This window comes from Pimephales promelas, chromosome 20, assembly GCF_988280905.1.
Source record: "Pimephales promelas chromosome 20, fPimPro1.hap1.1, whole genome shotgun sequence".
NCBI classification, from domain to species: domain Eukaryota; kingdom Metazoa; phylum Chordata; class Actinopteri; order Cypriniformes; family Leuciscidae; genus Pimephales; species Pimephales promelas.
Window position 1 is genome coordinate 17099550 of NC_142788.1, and position 17094 is coordinate 17116643.

Consider the following 17094-nt stretch of genomic DNA (forward strand, 5'->3'; position numbering starts at 1 on the left):
AGGGATGTTGTCTTTGTCATATTCCTTCAGGTCTTTCAGGAAATTCATGTCCCCAAGCAACTTCTTGCTTGGACCCCAATAGTCAAGAATCTATTAGAACAGATAACATGCTGTTGGTAAACATAAAATCAAGGACAGCTCTTGGCATGTGATCTTAAGACTCGCTTTTCACCTTCTGTCCGGTTCCTGAAGGATCACTGATCTTCTCTGGTTTGATGTCCTTCATTACACACACAGCTGACATCACCAGCTTCACTCCTGATGGTGGGTTCTTCATTGCTTTTACAATGCTCACATCAGCTGGCTGAAATCACAAATAAGCCCTCAACTTACATAATAATCTATTATTTTATAAACCACAATTTCCAACTTTTAATCATACATGAATTATTACAGGTCTTTATTGATATGTTTTAAACATTCTGACAATCGTTTCCTCTGATCCCAAAGTATAACATTTATGAAATTCTGCATTCAGCATGGACGGCTTACACATACAGACTCGTGTAAAATTAAATTACAATTTGAAAATCACCCACTGACACAACGTTCTTCATTCAAAATGTGACTGACATCAGTGCATACTAAATTATTTATTACATTCATTTGCATACTTAACTTGTTGTGACAGGTATTGTCTTCCTTGCATGTATTTAAACTTTTATAACTGCCTTCACACAGCACAGTTATTCTATAGGTGTCTGAATATGCCAACTTCTCTACTATATAGTATGTGAAAAGCAGTATGTAAAATATATAGTTGACCTTGAGTGTGTCCAGGGCAGACAGAGCAGCCTCCAGTGCAGGGATGGCCTCAGCCAAGTCACTCTCGCACTCATTCTTCAAAGCCTGGGCTTCATTCGCTTTTATAGTAGCCGTTTCTTCATCCACACGGACAAGTTTGCTCTTCGCCTCAACCTCCACTGACTCAACCTCTATCACCTGCAAAAGAGAAACATTTTACAGTAGAGAAACATTGTACAGTAACCAACATATAAAGGCAAACTTTTATCAAAATAAAGTCAAAATACCTGAAAAACCACAATAAGAACAACAGAAACACTGTAAATGATACATTTGGCAGTACAAAATGAACAAAAAAATGAACATTTGCTTTAAACACAGATACTGTGTGATAGATGTTACTGTTTCTTACTTTCATTATTTTGGTGTTGTCAATCTTAGCCTGCTCAAGTTTAGGCTGCAAGTCCACCAGCTCCTTCTTCATTTCACCCACCTAAACCACCATAGATACATTAAAATCACTTATAATTTAAATTAAAAGGCTGTGAGGTTTTCCATTTCAGTATTATATACACCATTGTGTGGATTGAAAAATATAAGATTATCTGCTACTTTCTTCAGTATAATATTTCCAAAACATTACCTGAGACTCTGCAAAAGCTAATTTGTCCAGTCCATTTGTATATCTGTTTTTAGCACTCATAACAGTGTCTCGTTTTTGAGTGAGAAGAATTCTGAAGGCAGCTATGAGCTCCAAGTAGGAAGTAGGAGTCACATAGTTATGGCGACCCAGCTCTGACAAAAACCTGCAAATATATTACACAATTTTACTCTTGCCTGAAAGAATATTTGCCATAACTTTACTGTTCAAAGAAATTGTTAACCCATCTTCATTGATTTTTGGAGGAACTACCTCTATATTAGCTTAAGCATCAAACCTGTGAGACAGATCAATAGCAGAAGTATGGAAGGTCTTGCAGATTGGCACGACTTCCTGACGTTCAAGATCACTTAGCTCCAATGTCTCCAAAAACTTATTAGCCACTCGCTCCAAAGCCTCTTCAGGCCATGGCTGGGAAGTTCAGAAACTGAACTTTAAATTCACTTTCAGAGAAGGTTTATATTCAAAATGACCATAATTACTAAAATGCTTAACCATCTCCAAACCTTACCTGAAACCAATCTATGGTGCAGCAGTTAATGAGGGAAGGGAACTGTCTGAGGCGGTTTCGGAAGGCATCTCCTATTGGGCTGAAGGCCACTACTATATGTAGGTTCTCTCTGCAGCGATTCACAAAATAAGCAAACAGAGCCAGAGGGCTAAAATCCACATTTTTATTTCCAGCCTGAGCAATGGGCCGTACACCCTGCAGGGGACGCAGAGAAGAACCCACAGAAAAAAAATATAACACACACATGAATAAAGAGTTGTATAGTTCTTGCATTTATTTTGATGTCGATATCTTACCTCCATGATTTCTTGCTTCTCATCCACAGCAAAAATATTTGGTACCTCTCCTGTGTTTAAAATGCTGTCCACATCTTCTAAAAAGGCTTCATCCTTTATTTGAGCATCAGTGAGCAGGAACACCATTTTCTGGCCCTTTACTCCAGCATTCTTCATCAGGCGCTAGACAATACAAAAGCCATTAGGGGGCACATTTGCCTACTAAAATAATCTTCACACAGATCTTTTCCATACAACAACAGTTCAAAGTGAACGAGTGCTGTCAAGCTAAAGAAATATTGTAATATACACTTGGATATTGCACACAAGTAGTATTTATTACTTTTATGGTGCTTAAATTGTGGTTTTTGTGCTTCTTTTGTAGCTTGACATCCCCACAATTGTTGTGATATGGAAATAGATGCATCAATATTCATTAAAAAACACATGATCCATAAAAACAATAACAGCATTTGGAATGACATGATGGTGGTGAGTAAAAAATGAACAAAATACCTTCAGATCATCTCTCCAGTCATTCATGCCATAGCTTTTGGAGATCTCAGGCTGGAACAAAGTCATATTAGCCATAAAAGTGGCAAGCCTGGTGATGGACTGACGGCCGCTGCCTCCAACTCCAACCAACAGAGCATTTCCACCAGGCTGTTTTAACACACGGCTGATCCTGGACAGGTGCTCCAGAACGTAACTCCATAGAACAAGGGAGACAATCAATCAACACTGTCAGACTTTTGATCGATTCCTCTTATTGGAGAATCACAGTACGTTACATCATGCGCTTTTGCAAAGTTACCGGAATATGACCAAGTTCATGCGGTTCTTGTGGGTTTGGTTGTACTCCTCCAGACAGGCTTCTACCACCTCACCAAAACGTTCAATGGAGGGAACCTCTGCATACAGCCTCTCACTTTCATCCACGTCAGGGGTCATATAATCGCCAAATAGCATGTTCCGCATATTCTCATCACAAAGCTGAGGGAAAAAACATAAAAAATCTAATCATCTTTGGTTTCACAGGGTGAGAAGTTCCTTCATATTCATCACATACATCAATTACATAAGATAATATATACAAAATTGTAGTTATGATTACATAATATTCAAGTGAATAATTTACTGAATGAGGAAGCCTTGGATGTTTTTTATTTTTACGTACAAGTTTGTTACCATCCTTCAGATGTTCAAAGACTGTTTCAAAGTTCTCCTTGAAATGCTGTTTCACAATATTGCTTATGAGTGTGAAGAGCCAGGCTCGGTCCTGGTCGTCCACAAGGCGGTCATAGAAGACGCGGTACACTTCGTGTACAAAAAGCCAGATCATTGTTCGCTTGTCTGCAAGTGAATCCTTCTTCAGTAGCAGGCAGCCTTGCACCACTCTTGAGAAATCTCTTAGGTTGAAAGTGTAATGAGACTTAGCTGGAGTGGGAAGGAGATTTTCGATGGCCTTCTTATAAACCTGTTTCACAAAGAACACTGAATTAGACAATATAGAATAAAAGAAAAAAAAAATGGAAATATATACCGTTCAAAAGTTTATGATCAGTAAGCTTTTACTTTCTTAAGAAATTCATTATTTTGTTAAGCAAGAAGGAGGCATTTAATTGATCAAAATTTACAGTCAAGATGTTCACATTGTTGCAAAACATCTCAAAAAAATTTTAAACTTCCTATTCATAAAAAAATGCATCATGGTTTCCACAAAAATATTAAGCAGCAGAGCTGTTTTCACCATTGATGATAATAAGGAATGTTTCTTGAACACCAAATCAACATTTTAAAAGGATTTCTGAAAGATTATGTGACACTGAAGACTGGAGTAATAATGGCTGTTGAAAATTCAACTTTGCCATTTGGAATGAATTACATTTGAAAACATATTTGTCAAATACAGATAAATATAGTTCCAAACGTAGTTTAATAACAAAGAAATCCAAGAGTAGGTAGGCAGACAGGCATAGCACAACACAACTAAACGTAACGGTGACTGAATGATGGTGAAAGGGAAAGTTAAGCACTGAATGCAAACGGGTTATGACAATACACAACTGACATCCATGAATTTATAATGACCGTAACCAAGGAGACAGATTAGTAGTGGGAATCTGAACAAATAAACATGTGCGACTAACGAATACAAACAGAAAGGTCCATGAAAACTGAAACTAAACATGACAATATTAAATTAGAAAAAATATTTTAAATAAAAAGAATATTTCACAATATTAGTGTTTTACTGAATATTTGATTAAATAAAGAGATAAAGAGACTACAAACATTGAAATATCTTACCAACCACAATCTTTTGAACAGTAGTATACACTATACACATACAAACACGTGAGACCTTTTTAAAGTTTTTCAAAACTTTTTATGAGACCACAAATTAAGATATTTTTGATGAAATCGGAAAGCTCTCTGAGCCTTCCATAGATAGCAATTTAATTGCACCTTCAAGGCACAGAAAGGTAGTAAAGGCATTGTTAAAATAGTCCATGTGACTACAGTGGTTCAACCTTAATTTTATGAAGCGACAAGAATGCTTTTTGCGTGGAAAAACAAAAAACAAAAATAACAACTTTATTCAACAATTTCTTCTCGTCTGTGTGAGACTCCTGCGCAGTTTATGTTGTAAATACAGTGCAGTGCTTCCGAGTTCTACGTCAGAATGGTGATCTGTTCTGATGTAGAAACGGTAGTGGTAAAGTGGTAATTAAAGTACTGTCAATAGAGGGGTCAGAGAGATTCATCAGAAATGTCTAAAATTTTGTTCCGAAGATGAACAAAGGTCTTACGGGTTTGAAACAACATTTGGGTGAACAATTATGACAGAATTTTGATATTTGGGTAAACTAATCCTTTAATTGCCTTTTTACCCCATCACTCACCTCAAGTGTTGCAGTGACTATCTGATTGCCAATCGTGAAGCAGTCAGGTGGGAAATCATTGGTCCGGAGGTAAAAGGTCACAACATTAGAGAAAATGCGCACCATGGTCTCATCGCTGAATGAATTGATGCTGCAGATGTTAAAATGGCGAAGGAAACGAGGAGTCACAGCGTTCCTCCCACCACCAGGAGGGCCCATCGCAGAGATCAGTTGTATGTCCATAAGTGTGATTTTTGAGGTGTCCTTGAGATCATACCTACAGCAAAAGGACTTGATTATAACAGCAAAGAAAACCAAAGAATCAAAAGACTAGGACAGAGAATACTGATTTATAGTGTACTGTATATTTATAGTGCAGTAGTGTATAGTGTAGTTTACTTTACCAGTTCCCATGGTCAAAATATTGACGAAGCAGCTCAATTGGAGGTTGTGCACCAAACACCTCTTTTGCAGGCATATTCATGTCATCCACAAAAATTATGCATTTCTTTCCCATGGGAGGTCCATAAACTCCCTTTCGCCTTTTGTCTAATCTGGACATAATAATGTTCTAGAGGATAGAAAGAGAGTTGAGTGTGTCATGGAGAAATACCACTCATAGAGTCAGTGGGTTCATTCTAATGTATTGACATAAAGGTAATTGTAAAGTGGCTACCTGGGTCTGACTGGCACTGGTGCGAGCTGAGAAGTTGACGAAGAAGGGAAGGAAAAGGTCTTTGTCGAGATTGTTCATTAATTTTTCCTTCACATAAACAGATTTCCCAGTGCCAGTGGGGCCGACGAGCAAAAGAGGCCTAAGTTCAATAGAAAAATTAGATGAGTTTGGATAAAGGGAATAAAACAAAATCTATAGCTTGTTTCTGTTAATATAAGCAGAAACCATAAACAAGCAGCTTTGTTATAATTATAGCAGAAACATCTTAGCCTATATGGGGGGGGGGGGGGGGGTATTGTGTTGGACAAGGGGTGGTCTTTAAAAGATGTCTAATGTTTGTCAAGACAATAAAAAAAAATATTTACATCCCAGATTGAATGCAGAGGTCCATCAGATAAGTGTATCGTACAGTATCAATTGTGGGGACAATAATATCCTGTACTTTGGTGTTCTTGTCCCCCAATGGTACATTTCTGATCGACTCATTCCAGTTTACCCAACGTCCTTTTCCTTTGAACTTAATTTGAAGCGGAAAAGAGTCATTATCTGGAGTAATATGTCTCAAATTCTCATAGTACTAAACTCTTATTTACCAACCTCATAACTGTAGTCATAGACAAGACCTTTCTCATCAAAGGGACATTCCCATCTTGACACAGTAGCAGGTATGGGGTAGTCTTTTGCATTTCCTGAGATAATTTCCCTCAGAAACTGATCAAATCGACTGCGACTGTCTGTATCACAGCAACCACCGACAGACCACACCAGGGCAAAGGCAAAAGCAGCCTGCATAGGCCAAAATTCATGTTTACATTTAGCTGTGTTCTGAAAAGTTTTATATTGTGCCTTTTAAATGAATAATTACCATGATCCATGTGCGTATGTTTTTGTTCCCTGGGTCTTCATTTAAAGGTCCAGTCAGCAACATCTCAAAGAGTCGTGTTAGAGACACAACAGTATTACTGTTGCTAGTGGGAATGACCTCCTGGAATATGAAACTTAATGTAACTCAATGAGCTCCTACCGATTTGTTGACAACATCTAAGATGAAAATAATATAACATGGTTATGCTATATGCAATTCATAACGTGAAGCAATTACCCGGCATTGTTTGCGTAACAAAACAAGTGCAGGAGGAAGTAACCACTCAAAGAGCTGCTGCAGAAGTGTGAAATTGTCTTGTGCCTGAAGTGGTTCAGGAAGTTTTCTCATCCATGATAGCACCAGAGGAGACCATCCTAGCTGAGACGGCTCCATGTAGATCATTCCACAGCGACTCACTGTGGCTGGCTATTTCAGAAATCAGAATTTGTTAGCATGCTATAGATCATGGATCATGATGATGGTAAAGTGGCTTTGAATATCCTGTATATCTGGACAGAGCTGAGGTTTCATAGTGAATATTGAGACAGGCTGACTTACAGAGGCTTGCGACAAATCCATGGCCTCAAATATCAGACTCATTTGATTGGACATCTGAATAATCTCCCCACTCATGAGGCATAGCTAAAACGAAACAAAATTTCAATGACAACAGCCACCAGCCTCCTGTCTATTAGCAAATACTCCAACAACATTGATGTAAAGGCGTATCTATATTTTTTTCTGTATAGATATAATATAATTGCCTTTTTGTTGTCATCCAGCACAGTGTTCATGCTTTCAATCCACAGCGTGTCTATGGGGCCATCAAACACCACCCATTTCCTGTCTGGGGTCTCACTGGAGGCAAATTCTCGAAAGGTGTTTGCCACAATCCCATCAGTCCACTGATAAAACCGAAACGAACAGGTGAAAAAATGAACAAATAAACAAACTGTTGTTTTTATAATCTGACTGATGTAGATTTCAAACTCTCACCTCATGGGACACAGGATCAAACTGACCAAACAGTTGACCCATCGTAATAGATTTAGGATTGACAGTTTGGTACAATACTTTTTCTTCATCATTATAGCCCAACTCATTCATCAGGGTCAAAGTATCAGCAAGAACATGAAGTACTTTGGTTTTTCCAGCAAATGGTTCTCCAACAAGCATGAACCTATGGAATAAGAGAATATTTTAATATTTGGTCCAACCTTACCATTGGATGGAAATCAACTTACCCACTTACCCATGACGAACTATCATCATCTCATACGTTTGAATCATTTTGTCTAGGAAAGCATCGACAGCTTGCACATTGTGATTTTCGCAGCACTTTTGAGCACATTCCAGGAACAACTAGTGCACATGAGCAAAGATGTCATTGAAATCTCTTATTTTTCAAAAGCAATCTAAATGAGAAGCTAAACAAACAAGCAAAAACATACCTTATAATCTGCCACAGGCAGAGAAATTCCTGGGAACAGGTCACTGGTGATTCCATTGAAAAGAGGGATATCATGGGAAAGAAACTTAGGCTCATTGACATCCTTGATGGACCGGAGAAGCTATCAACAGAATGTGGAAAACAAATCAGATTTCAGCCAACTTAGGGTATAAGATACTATGCTAACTATTCTTCCATTTAATTTACTTACAAGAATATCCTCGTTTTCATCTGGAAATTTTAGTTTGAGGTTGCCAGCAGCCACCAGCACTGCTTTAACAGCTCTCATGCCATAGTCATAGTGAAACTGAGAAGATAGCTGCTCAGAGCACAGCCTGTAGGTCATCACAATCTTCACTGAGAGAGGCTTAGCATTGAGGAAGCCATACGAGTATAAGGAGATCTCAGCGATCAGTGCATAGTTGGGCACCATCATTGCCACTGTTCTAAACAAGACCTGATGACATGAAAACAGAATAGTACAGTTAAAGCCACATTGCACTGCCTGATGTTAATGAAACAAGTTATACATAATGAAAAAAAAAACACCTTGAGATTATCAGGAAGTTCAGAACGGCCAGCGTATCCAGGGTTCATAGTGATGGCGACAAAACAGTTGGGGTTGAGGCGTAACACTGTGCCCTCGAAGTCAAAATGATCAAGTTTCATTTCGATGGCCCTCTGAATACACAGGATCTGCTGAGCCACCACCGACAGCACCTCTAACTCAATCCGGTTAAATTCGTCAAAGCAAGCCCAGGCACCAGTAGACGCCAATCCCTTGAAGAACTAGGAAAGAATACGTTTTCATGTTATTCACAGAGCCCATTGAGTAAATTATAGATAAACTGGTGAACATAGCCTAACTAAATTAGAGTGTAAGAGATTTCTGAGGAATAACCAGATAAGTTGGTTATGGACGAGTCTTTGGTGTATTACAGAAGAGCAGCTTTATGTTTGAAATGTAAAAACTGTCACCTTCCCCATGGCTAGGTAATCAAGGCCATCTGAGCAGTTAAACACCACACATTGAACAGCAAGAGCTTTGGCCAGATCTTTGGTGGTTTCAGTTTTGCCTGTGCCTGCAGGTCCCTCGGGAGCTCCACCCAAATTCAAGAAAAATGCTCCAATCTTTGAAAGAGAACAATAAGCCAAATATCAGAAAAGAAACGAATTATGCTTCAAAACAATCACACACACACACAAAAAAGCTAGCATGCATGATTAATGTTAATTTGATTATTGTTGTAGGAGTTGTGTCAAAGCTGAGTATTTTCTGTATTCTCATTGCATAATAAATAGCATACAATAAATTAGCCATTAAATATACCAAAGTTCGGTAGCATCTGTCTGTTAATGGTGTGATGACCAGGCGAGGAGAGTTTCCAAGGTATTCATAAGCATACTTGACATCACAGTTTATAATGCGAACACGAACATTCTCGTTAGCCCAATAGTAGCGTAGCTGGGCAAGCCACTGAAAATCTGTCTCACTTGAAACTCCTGAAATGGATGTTAAAAGAAACCCACAGTACAATATATTAACCACAAATTCAAATAATTATGTCATATATTAAAGATAACATTTTTAGAGATTACAGAATTATTGCTTTACAAACTACATAATATCAGCTATCATGCAGATAAATCTAAACAAGAGAACCTTTCTCTATCATCTCCATGACAACATCCCTCGCGTGCACATCTATGGTCACTAGTGCTCCAAGAGTGGTGCGTGTCTGCTTGGGCAGCGTCCCCCTCACCAGCTCCACAATATCATTCAGCTGATTCTGCAGCTCCTCATAGTAGTTCTTCAGACCCTATGAAATCATCAACATCTTATCTTATCAGACAAATAGCAAAATAAATAGAGAATTCAATGGCCCACTGGTATTCAGAGTGGTTTCCTTACATTAGCTCCACTCCTGATGGCCTCATGTACTTCAAGTGTCCAATACATCTGAGAAGTGCAGAGGACCACCTGTCCAGGCCACTCACGTACCCACTGACTCCTTTTGGTGTCTGGATAAGCCTAAACACATCCATCACAGTAACATGGTGCATAAAATGTAATAAGATTAAAGAATTTCAAACAAAAGTTGCAAATAGAAAAGCATGAGTTTTACCAGCCTGGAGTGACTGATCACATCCCTGATGCTTCTCAGCATGATGTCTTCCACCTGCAGCAGCCACTTTTCCACGGCTCCTCGTGCTTCAGAGGTAGAGATCCTCTCGATGAGCTCCACACGCTCCCCCTCACTGCTGTACATGGCCTGGATGTCCAGGTTGGGCAGGAAGTCCAGTTTGGCGATGCCCTCAAAGCATTTCTTTAAGTGAGGCTGCACTCGCATGGGATCTTTGGTTTCTGAGAGAATCTCCAGCATCTCATCATTTGACAGGAAAAAGAATCTACAGAGTGTGAAAACGATTATTAATACATACAGAGGTTAAATTCCATGGCAGTTTGGTAGTATGATGAGGAGCACTAACTTAATATAAAAACTGTACACTTCACCTTTGTTACCTACAACTATAACTATTTAAATGGTTTTCGGCTAAAATAAATATAAATATTAGCTAAAAAAATAACTGAAAACTAGAAATGGTTTTCCGGTTCCGATTGGAAGGGACGCTGGCGCGTTTTGGTTTATTTGGTTTATTTGTTTTTAATATTATTATTGAGAGCATTCACGAGACTTCCATACGATTTCCACGACGAATGCGCGAGAACTGAACTGAAGTAGTGTAAGGAGATCGCAATTCTCGCACATGCGTCGTGGAAATCTAAGGAAGTCTCGTTTCAGGCCAACAAGGAAGAAAAGGAAAAGTCGAATAAAGTCGTTATTTTTGTTTGCTTTTTCGCACAAAAAGTATTCTCGTCGCTTGATAAACTTATAGTTGAGCCACTGTAGTCACATGGAATATTTAAACATTTTCTTCATTGACTTTCTGGGCCGTCAAGAGCCAGTCCCGGAAGTCTATGTGGTAGTTCAACCCGATCTCAAGACCAAGTCGTACGAATTCGACGAATGATTAAAAAGTGGCTAATTCGTAACAATTCATACGACCTCACTCATACGAATTAATACGATTTTGCTAAATCGTACATATTTTACGAATTGGCCAATTCGTATGAATTCGTACGAATGACCTACCCCTTACCCCGCCCCTAAACCTAACCATCACGTGGGTTTAGACAAATCGTACGAATTAGTACGAGTGAGGTCATACGAATTAGTACGAATTAGACACTTTTTAATCATGCGTCAAATTTGTACGAATTGGTCGTGAGATAGTGTTGGGTAGTTATACAGCTCTCAAATTTAATCAAAAATATCTTAATTTGTGTTCCGAAGATGAACGAAGGTCTTACGGGGTTGGTACAGCATGGGGGTGAGTAATTAATGACTTAATTTTCATTTTTGGGTGAACTAACCCTTTAAGCTAGTGTTGCTGTCCTGGGACTTGTCAGAATGATCAAACAAATAACACTTACATTTTTCTGTAAGTGGTGAGTATGAAACCTGATTTTTTTTATAATACCTTGGAAAAAACAATCTTTTCTTTTCAAGGTATGCATTCAGGCCCTTCATAATGTTCTCAAGGAGGTTGTAGGACTCTTGTAGTCTTTCAAACAAGCCAGGCAGAGAGGTTGCAGGTAAAATCTGTGCAAATGGGGGGATTAATGGTATTAGTTTCTTTCAAACATAAAATAAAATCGATCAATGAGTTTAATTCTGCTTGAATGTGAGCAAAATGATTTCCAAACCTCCAATTTTTTATTTATTTATATTTTGTCTCTGTATTTTGTTTCATCACCTTTGGGTCCTTCACACAGTGTGTCATGACCTCCTTCCAGTGTTTGTTTACAATCTGAAAGAGACGGCCCTCCTCAGGCATCTGCTTCATTATATCCTCTGAGCTGAAGATGGGCTCCAGGTATAACCACTGATGTTGCACCTTCAGCCACTCATCTATAGTGTCTTGGATACGGATCAAACGCTCCTCCCAGACCTAGTTTAAATCAGCAAAAATCTAAATTAGTCTTTCTAAATTAACACAGTATCCCTTAACCATGATGAAGAAAACTGACAGACCAGAAATTAGCTCATAATATGTTCTTTACTTGAATTTTTGTCTGATGCACAAACTAAACCAGTTGCTAAGAACATGAAAATCAATAAAAGTCCAGGAGTCTTTATTTAGACACAAAAGTTTGTATATGTGCATTAAGCTTCAGGTGAGTAGAAACGTTTTTATCAGATTAATTAATTCCTTTATTTATTTATTTTTTATTAATACATATTTATTTCTAAAAGAAATGCATAGGTTTTTGAAGCAAGCTTGTTATGGTATTCACATTTGGGATTGTGAATAAAACAAAATTCAAAATGACTCATTTTTATGATACAAGATGACTTGAAATACCCATCCTTCAACTATTTCACCTTGATTTCTGTCTCGAAAGGCTTGATGAAAGGAGACCCTCTCATGGTTTGGGTTTTCACTATCTGGTCATCTAGCATGGTTTGAATCTCATCCACAGAGGACAGAATGGACACGCCACTGTCCCTGTATGGATGATATTGAAATGACACCGTCTCCCAAACCTCCACCATATTATGCATGGCCCTCTCCAGAGCGAATTCCTGAAAGTGAACAGTTTCAAAAAATATGTGAGGAGTTTTGTCTATACGGCATATAACTTCCTCAAATCATCTGGGGTGGATTCACAGTGTTGTTACTTTGCTGGCTCCTGCACTGATGTTTTCAAACAGTTCCAGGTAGGGGTTGAGGTTCTGTTTGAGGATTTTGCGCAGACTGCTGCCAGAATCAGGGGTCAAGTCATGGCCCGCAATTTCTGACATTTGCTCCCAGTGCCGAGGTCTGATGCCGGGGTTACACAGGATGGACACCATGGGAATGTACTCCTAAGAATATAAAACATAAAAATTCTGCAATTTATCTTCCTACATGCAATTCCATGAGGGTAAGTAAATTAATGTTCCTTTTTGGATGAACCAACCTGTAGGGTGGAAACATTACCTTGAACTCTTTGACTTGCTCTACAACACTTGAGCAGATGTTAATAGTGGCACTCTCCTGTTTGACTTCTTCTTCTTCTTTGGGCTTCTTCTTTTGTCCTGCTTTTTTCTCCTTTTCTTGCTCAGCCTTCTTTTGTTTCTGCAGGAAGAACTTCAGCATCTTGTATATTTCTCTGATGTACTCCTCAACCTCCAGCTCGATAGTCTCACCATTTAAATCCAAGAAAGACCCGTCCATCCATCTACACACAAATGACAAGAGTAGATAGCATCCTTTATAACATAAATCAAGTTCTTGGAGAGGAAAAGAAACTGTCTGAAAATAGTGGCAATAAAGTGATGCAATTTATGATTATGGATCAGAGGAACATGAATCCACAAACTTCTTTCTTGTACGTTGCCATTTCAGAACCAAGTTGAAGAGCTTCTGATAGGGCTCAATAGTTTCCTTCATCACCTCCACTTTTGGGTAAAAGGTTTGGTCCCACTTGTAAAGGGCTTCTTCTTTGTTGATAAAGACAATTGATTCCTCAGCGTCCTGGATCCTTTTCTGCACTGTTCTCACATCAGAAGCATACTGCAAAGGAGAGGAAGTATCGCAATACTATCTTTCAGAAGTCAAATAATCATGAGAGGTTAGATGAAAGAAAGGGTTTTGCCAAAAAAAAGTTTTGTAGTAATTTTCTCACCTTCATGTCATACCAACTATGTATTTACTTTACTTTCATGAAACACAACAAGAGATCTTAAACACAGCATTCAAGCTTATTTTTTCCATATAATAAAATTGATGGTGATGTACCATGACAATCTCCAAAAAGAAAAGTACAAAGTATCGTAAAGTATGGAAAGTAGAAGCATGGAGGTTCTGCCAGACAGATATCCATTTGTGTTTCACGGAATATGGGATCAAAATGATGTGACTGACAAAATGTTAATTTGGGGTGAACTATTTCTTTAACTGGACAAATAAAGTGAACATTCAGTTTGCAATATACCTGTTGAATCATATTGAGGTCAGAGCACTCTCCAAATTCCTCGATCCTGCGGCCTACTTTCTCTAGTTCTAGCAGCAGCTTCTCTCTTCGAACCAGAAGTTCCTGCTGACTCTTTTGCTTCCCTTCTTCAATCACCTACAAAAACAATTGTGTAAGTCCTTCTAACAGAAATCTTAAAGTTTATATAATGAATATCCCATCCCGGGATAATTATTCACCTCATCACTTTGCTCAAAGATGGGGTAAATATTTTGTGGCCAGAGCACTACTGTGGCATTCAGTTCAAGGTGCTCTGGTTCAAAAATATGTACATTCATCAAATAATTCATCCTGTGCTGTGTTTCCTGGGGAAAAAAATATTTTTAAAAAGTAACCATTTGAATTGTCATCCAGACTAAAAACGTGTCAAAGTAAATAGTTCTGAGGTACCCACCATTATCTTATTGTTCAGCTCCACTATTCCCTTGGTTTTCACCTGATTAATGTAAGTAATCATTTCTATCACGTCCTCGGTTGTTTCAGGGACTCTCAAAACCCTGTCCTGAATGGCCTCAAACTCTTTGCAAATCCTAAAAAACAAAACAAAACAAGTCTTGACTAAATTTCAGATATACAGTATATTTCACCTTAAAATCTCACAGGTTTTGGGAGACATAAAGGTGAATTAATGATGTTCATTTTGGTCAATAAATGACATGTTCATTTTGAGGTGAACTATCGCAAACACATTTGGCAAAACACTGATCTTACTGAAGACTGGATTGATGGTGTGAGCTGACGAGCTTTCCCACAATGATTTCGGAAAGGGTTTTCGCTTTTTTTGCAAGACTTTGTTTGAGCTCCTCACAGTCCAGTCGCACCATGTCAAAATGGATCAAAGAGGGAAGACCAGATATCTCTTGCGACAGCGCCCGAAACCATTCCACTTGCTGACATGCAGCCATTTAAGATTTAAGAATACACAAACATTTAAAGTAAAAAAGGATTAATCACAAAACAATAAAAGCAAACACCTTAGTATATAATCAAAAATACATTACCGTTCAAAAGTTTGTTGTCGGTAAGATTTTAACTTCGACATAGTATATATCACATTGCTACAAAAAAACAAAACAAAAAAATCATCCCAGTCATCATCAACTTGTTTTTAACATAAATAATATTAATAAATGTTTCTTGAGCAGCAAATCAGCATATTAGAGTGATTTCTGAAGGATAACATGTCACTGTAGACTGGAGGAATGGCTGCTGAAAATTCAGTATTTCCATCAAAGGAATACATTTTTATATATTGCAATAGAAAACAATTATTTTAATAATGATATGATTTTTACTGAATTTATGATCAAATAAATGCCGCATAGGAGACTTCTTTTAAAAAAAACAAAACAAACAAACAAAATCTTACCAACCCCAAACTTTTGAACATTAGTGCATTAGTGCTATTGAAATTAAAGTGAGCAGACCTTAGTGTACTCATCGAAAGAATGCTCTTCTTCAATTAATTTTTCCACTTGAGACTGTGCCGTCCCATTGACCAACCAGTCATAGCTGTCAACTAAATAAAAATAAAAGATACAAAAAAAAAAAAGAATTCAGCAGAACAGTAGTCATAACACTATAAGTCTAAGTGAAAGTCTAAGTGGGTTTAGTGTTATGTGTTTTTTTGGGGTTTTGGTTACTCACCATAGCTCTGGAAGTGTTTGGCAGGTCCATCCAAGTTTATCCTTACAGCATTCCTAAGAGTGGTCTCTGCCCACATCTGAACATCATCTGAGAGCTTAGCATCCACTACAGAAACGTTGCCCTCTGCTAGCCATGACTGGATTGTCGGCACTTTCTGTGGGACAGGCAGGGCTTAATATTGAATGTGCACATAGATCGATCCGATCTTATTATCTACATAGTCAAAATAATTATGTGTAAACCAGCGGCACAACAACATATTTCCAAACCTGCATAGTATTGCTAATCAGGTTTGCCATTTCAAGCACAGCCTGCTCTAGATCATGAAAACTAGGATAAAAATCCATCTTCTCGTCATCAAATATTAAGCCCATCTTGAATAGGGGGAGTTTGCTGATGTTGAGGGGATCAAACAAGTTGACAAATGTCACCACACTCCTCTCAACTAGAGCCTTTAGCTATAAGAAAAACAAAGGGTAAACAAAGCAAATTATTCAATTATCCTTAGGCACACACAAAAACACCAACAGTTGGGAAATAAATCTCATAGTTACTGCTAGCAGATATGAAACTACATGAAACACAATACTCAGCGGCTCACCTGATTGGATATAAGGGTTGTGGCACAGTTGTAAAAGGAGTCAAGCTTTTTGGGTTTGACTTTCTGCAGAGTGCCTTTGCTGGTGAGCAGGTGAATGACTTTGGGGTACCAGGCTTTCATGAGTGTGTCCTCGACTCTCTCACACTTCACAGCTACTTTGTTCTTCAGACTCTCACAGTCTAAAGGTCCTGTGGACCTTTAAAACAGGTTTTAAGAAATACATTCGTCATTCAAATTTCAATTTATATTACTACTTATATAGTTTTAATATAAGTGCTGTGACTGTCCAGAGGTTAGGGTTAGCGATGGACAACCCTTTATGATGGTTGCACAACATCACATTTTTTTAAATGCCGTAAAAGCTTTTTTAATAATGTTTGAAACCAACATGAATATAAAAGATTGCATATTTGTGCAAAATATTCTCCTTGTTATATACCATTGACCCAAGCAACAAATACACAGCATGTAATCAGAAAAAGAGTGATCCCAGATCCCAAACATCATCATCAGGCAGTACCTGCAGTCTGAGAGATCAACTAGGAGCAGGTGGGAGAATGTGCTGTAGCAAATATCAAGGACACTCTTCATGGCTGGATGCAATATGTGTAGATTATTTTTTATCACTCTTCGACTCTGCACAAAGCTGTCATGCCATGGACAGGAGAAATCTAGAATCCTGGTGAAGCAAAACCAA

General features: G+C 38.2%; 1 protein-coding gene across 1 annotated transcript in view; it reads right to left on the reverse strand.

Annotated features, from left to right (window-relative positions):
* Positions 1-17094, reverse strand: part of dnah12 (dynein, axonemal, heavy chain 12) — a 29820-nt gene that overhangs the window by 10637 nt on the left and 2089 nt on the right. The window contains exons 6-50 of the mRNA XM_039652487.2: positions 16918-17076; positions 16398-16593; positions 16066-16254; positions 15797-15950; positions 15577-15668; positions 14861-15039; positions 14544-14679; positions 14329-14454; positions 14111-14245; positions 13496-13689; positions 13114-13354; positions 12813-12998; positions 12516-12716; positions 11887-12081; positions 11611-11732; positions 10194-10476; positions 9980-10099; positions 9731-9887; positions 9398-9570; positions 9046-9198; positions 8617-8856; positions 8279-8524; positions 8069-8188; positions 7870-7979; positions 7614-7797; positions 7382-7522; positions 7176-7259; positions 6855-7043; positions 6618-6737; positions 6350-6538; positions 6118-6269; positions 5753-5891; positions 5481-5647; positions 5098-5353; positions 3369-3668; positions 3006-3184; positions 2708-2900; positions 2213-2374; positions 1917-2111; positions 1683-1816; positions 1388-1550; positions 1157-1237; positions 766-942; positions 173-304; positions 1-90 (exon numbers count right to left, since the gene is read on the reverse strand). Coding sequence (XP_039508421.2) covers positions 1-90; positions 173-304; positions 766-942; positions 1157-1237; positions 1388-1550; positions 1683-1816; positions 1917-2111; positions 2213-2374; positions 2708-2900; positions 3006-3184; positions 3369-3668; positions 5098-5353; positions 5481-5647; positions 5753-5891; positions 6118-6269; positions 6350-6538; positions 6618-6737; positions 6855-7043; positions 7176-7259; positions 7382-7522; positions 7614-7797; positions 7870-7979; positions 8069-8188; positions 8279-8524; positions 8617-8856; positions 9046-9198; positions 9398-9570; positions 9731-9887; positions 9980-10099; positions 10194-10476; positions 11611-11732; positions 11887-12081; positions 12516-12716; positions 12813-12998; positions 13114-13354; positions 13496-13689; positions 14111-14245; positions 14329-14454; positions 14544-14679; positions 14861-15039; positions 15577-15668; positions 15797-15950; positions 16066-16254; positions 16398-16593; positions 16918-17076 — 7534 coding nt within the window. The remainder of the gene's footprint in view (positions 91-172; positions 305-765; positions 943-1156; positions 1238-1387; positions 1551-1682; positions 1817-1916; positions 2112-2212; positions 2375-2707; positions 2901-3005; positions 3185-3368; positions 3669-5097; positions 5354-5480; positions 5648-5752; positions 5892-6117; positions 6270-6349; positions 6539-6617; positions 6738-6854; positions 7044-7175; positions 7260-7381; positions 7523-7613; positions 7798-7869; positions 7980-8068; positions 8189-8278; positions 8525-8616; positions 8857-9045; positions 9199-9397; positions 9571-9730; positions 9888-9979; positions 10100-10193; positions 10477-11610; positions 11733-11886; positions 12082-12515; positions 12717-12812; positions 12999-13113; positions 13355-13495; positions 13690-14110; positions 14246-14328; positions 14455-14543; positions 14680-14860; positions 15040-15576; positions 15669-15796; positions 15951-16065; positions 16255-16397; positions 16594-16917; positions 17077-17094) is intronic.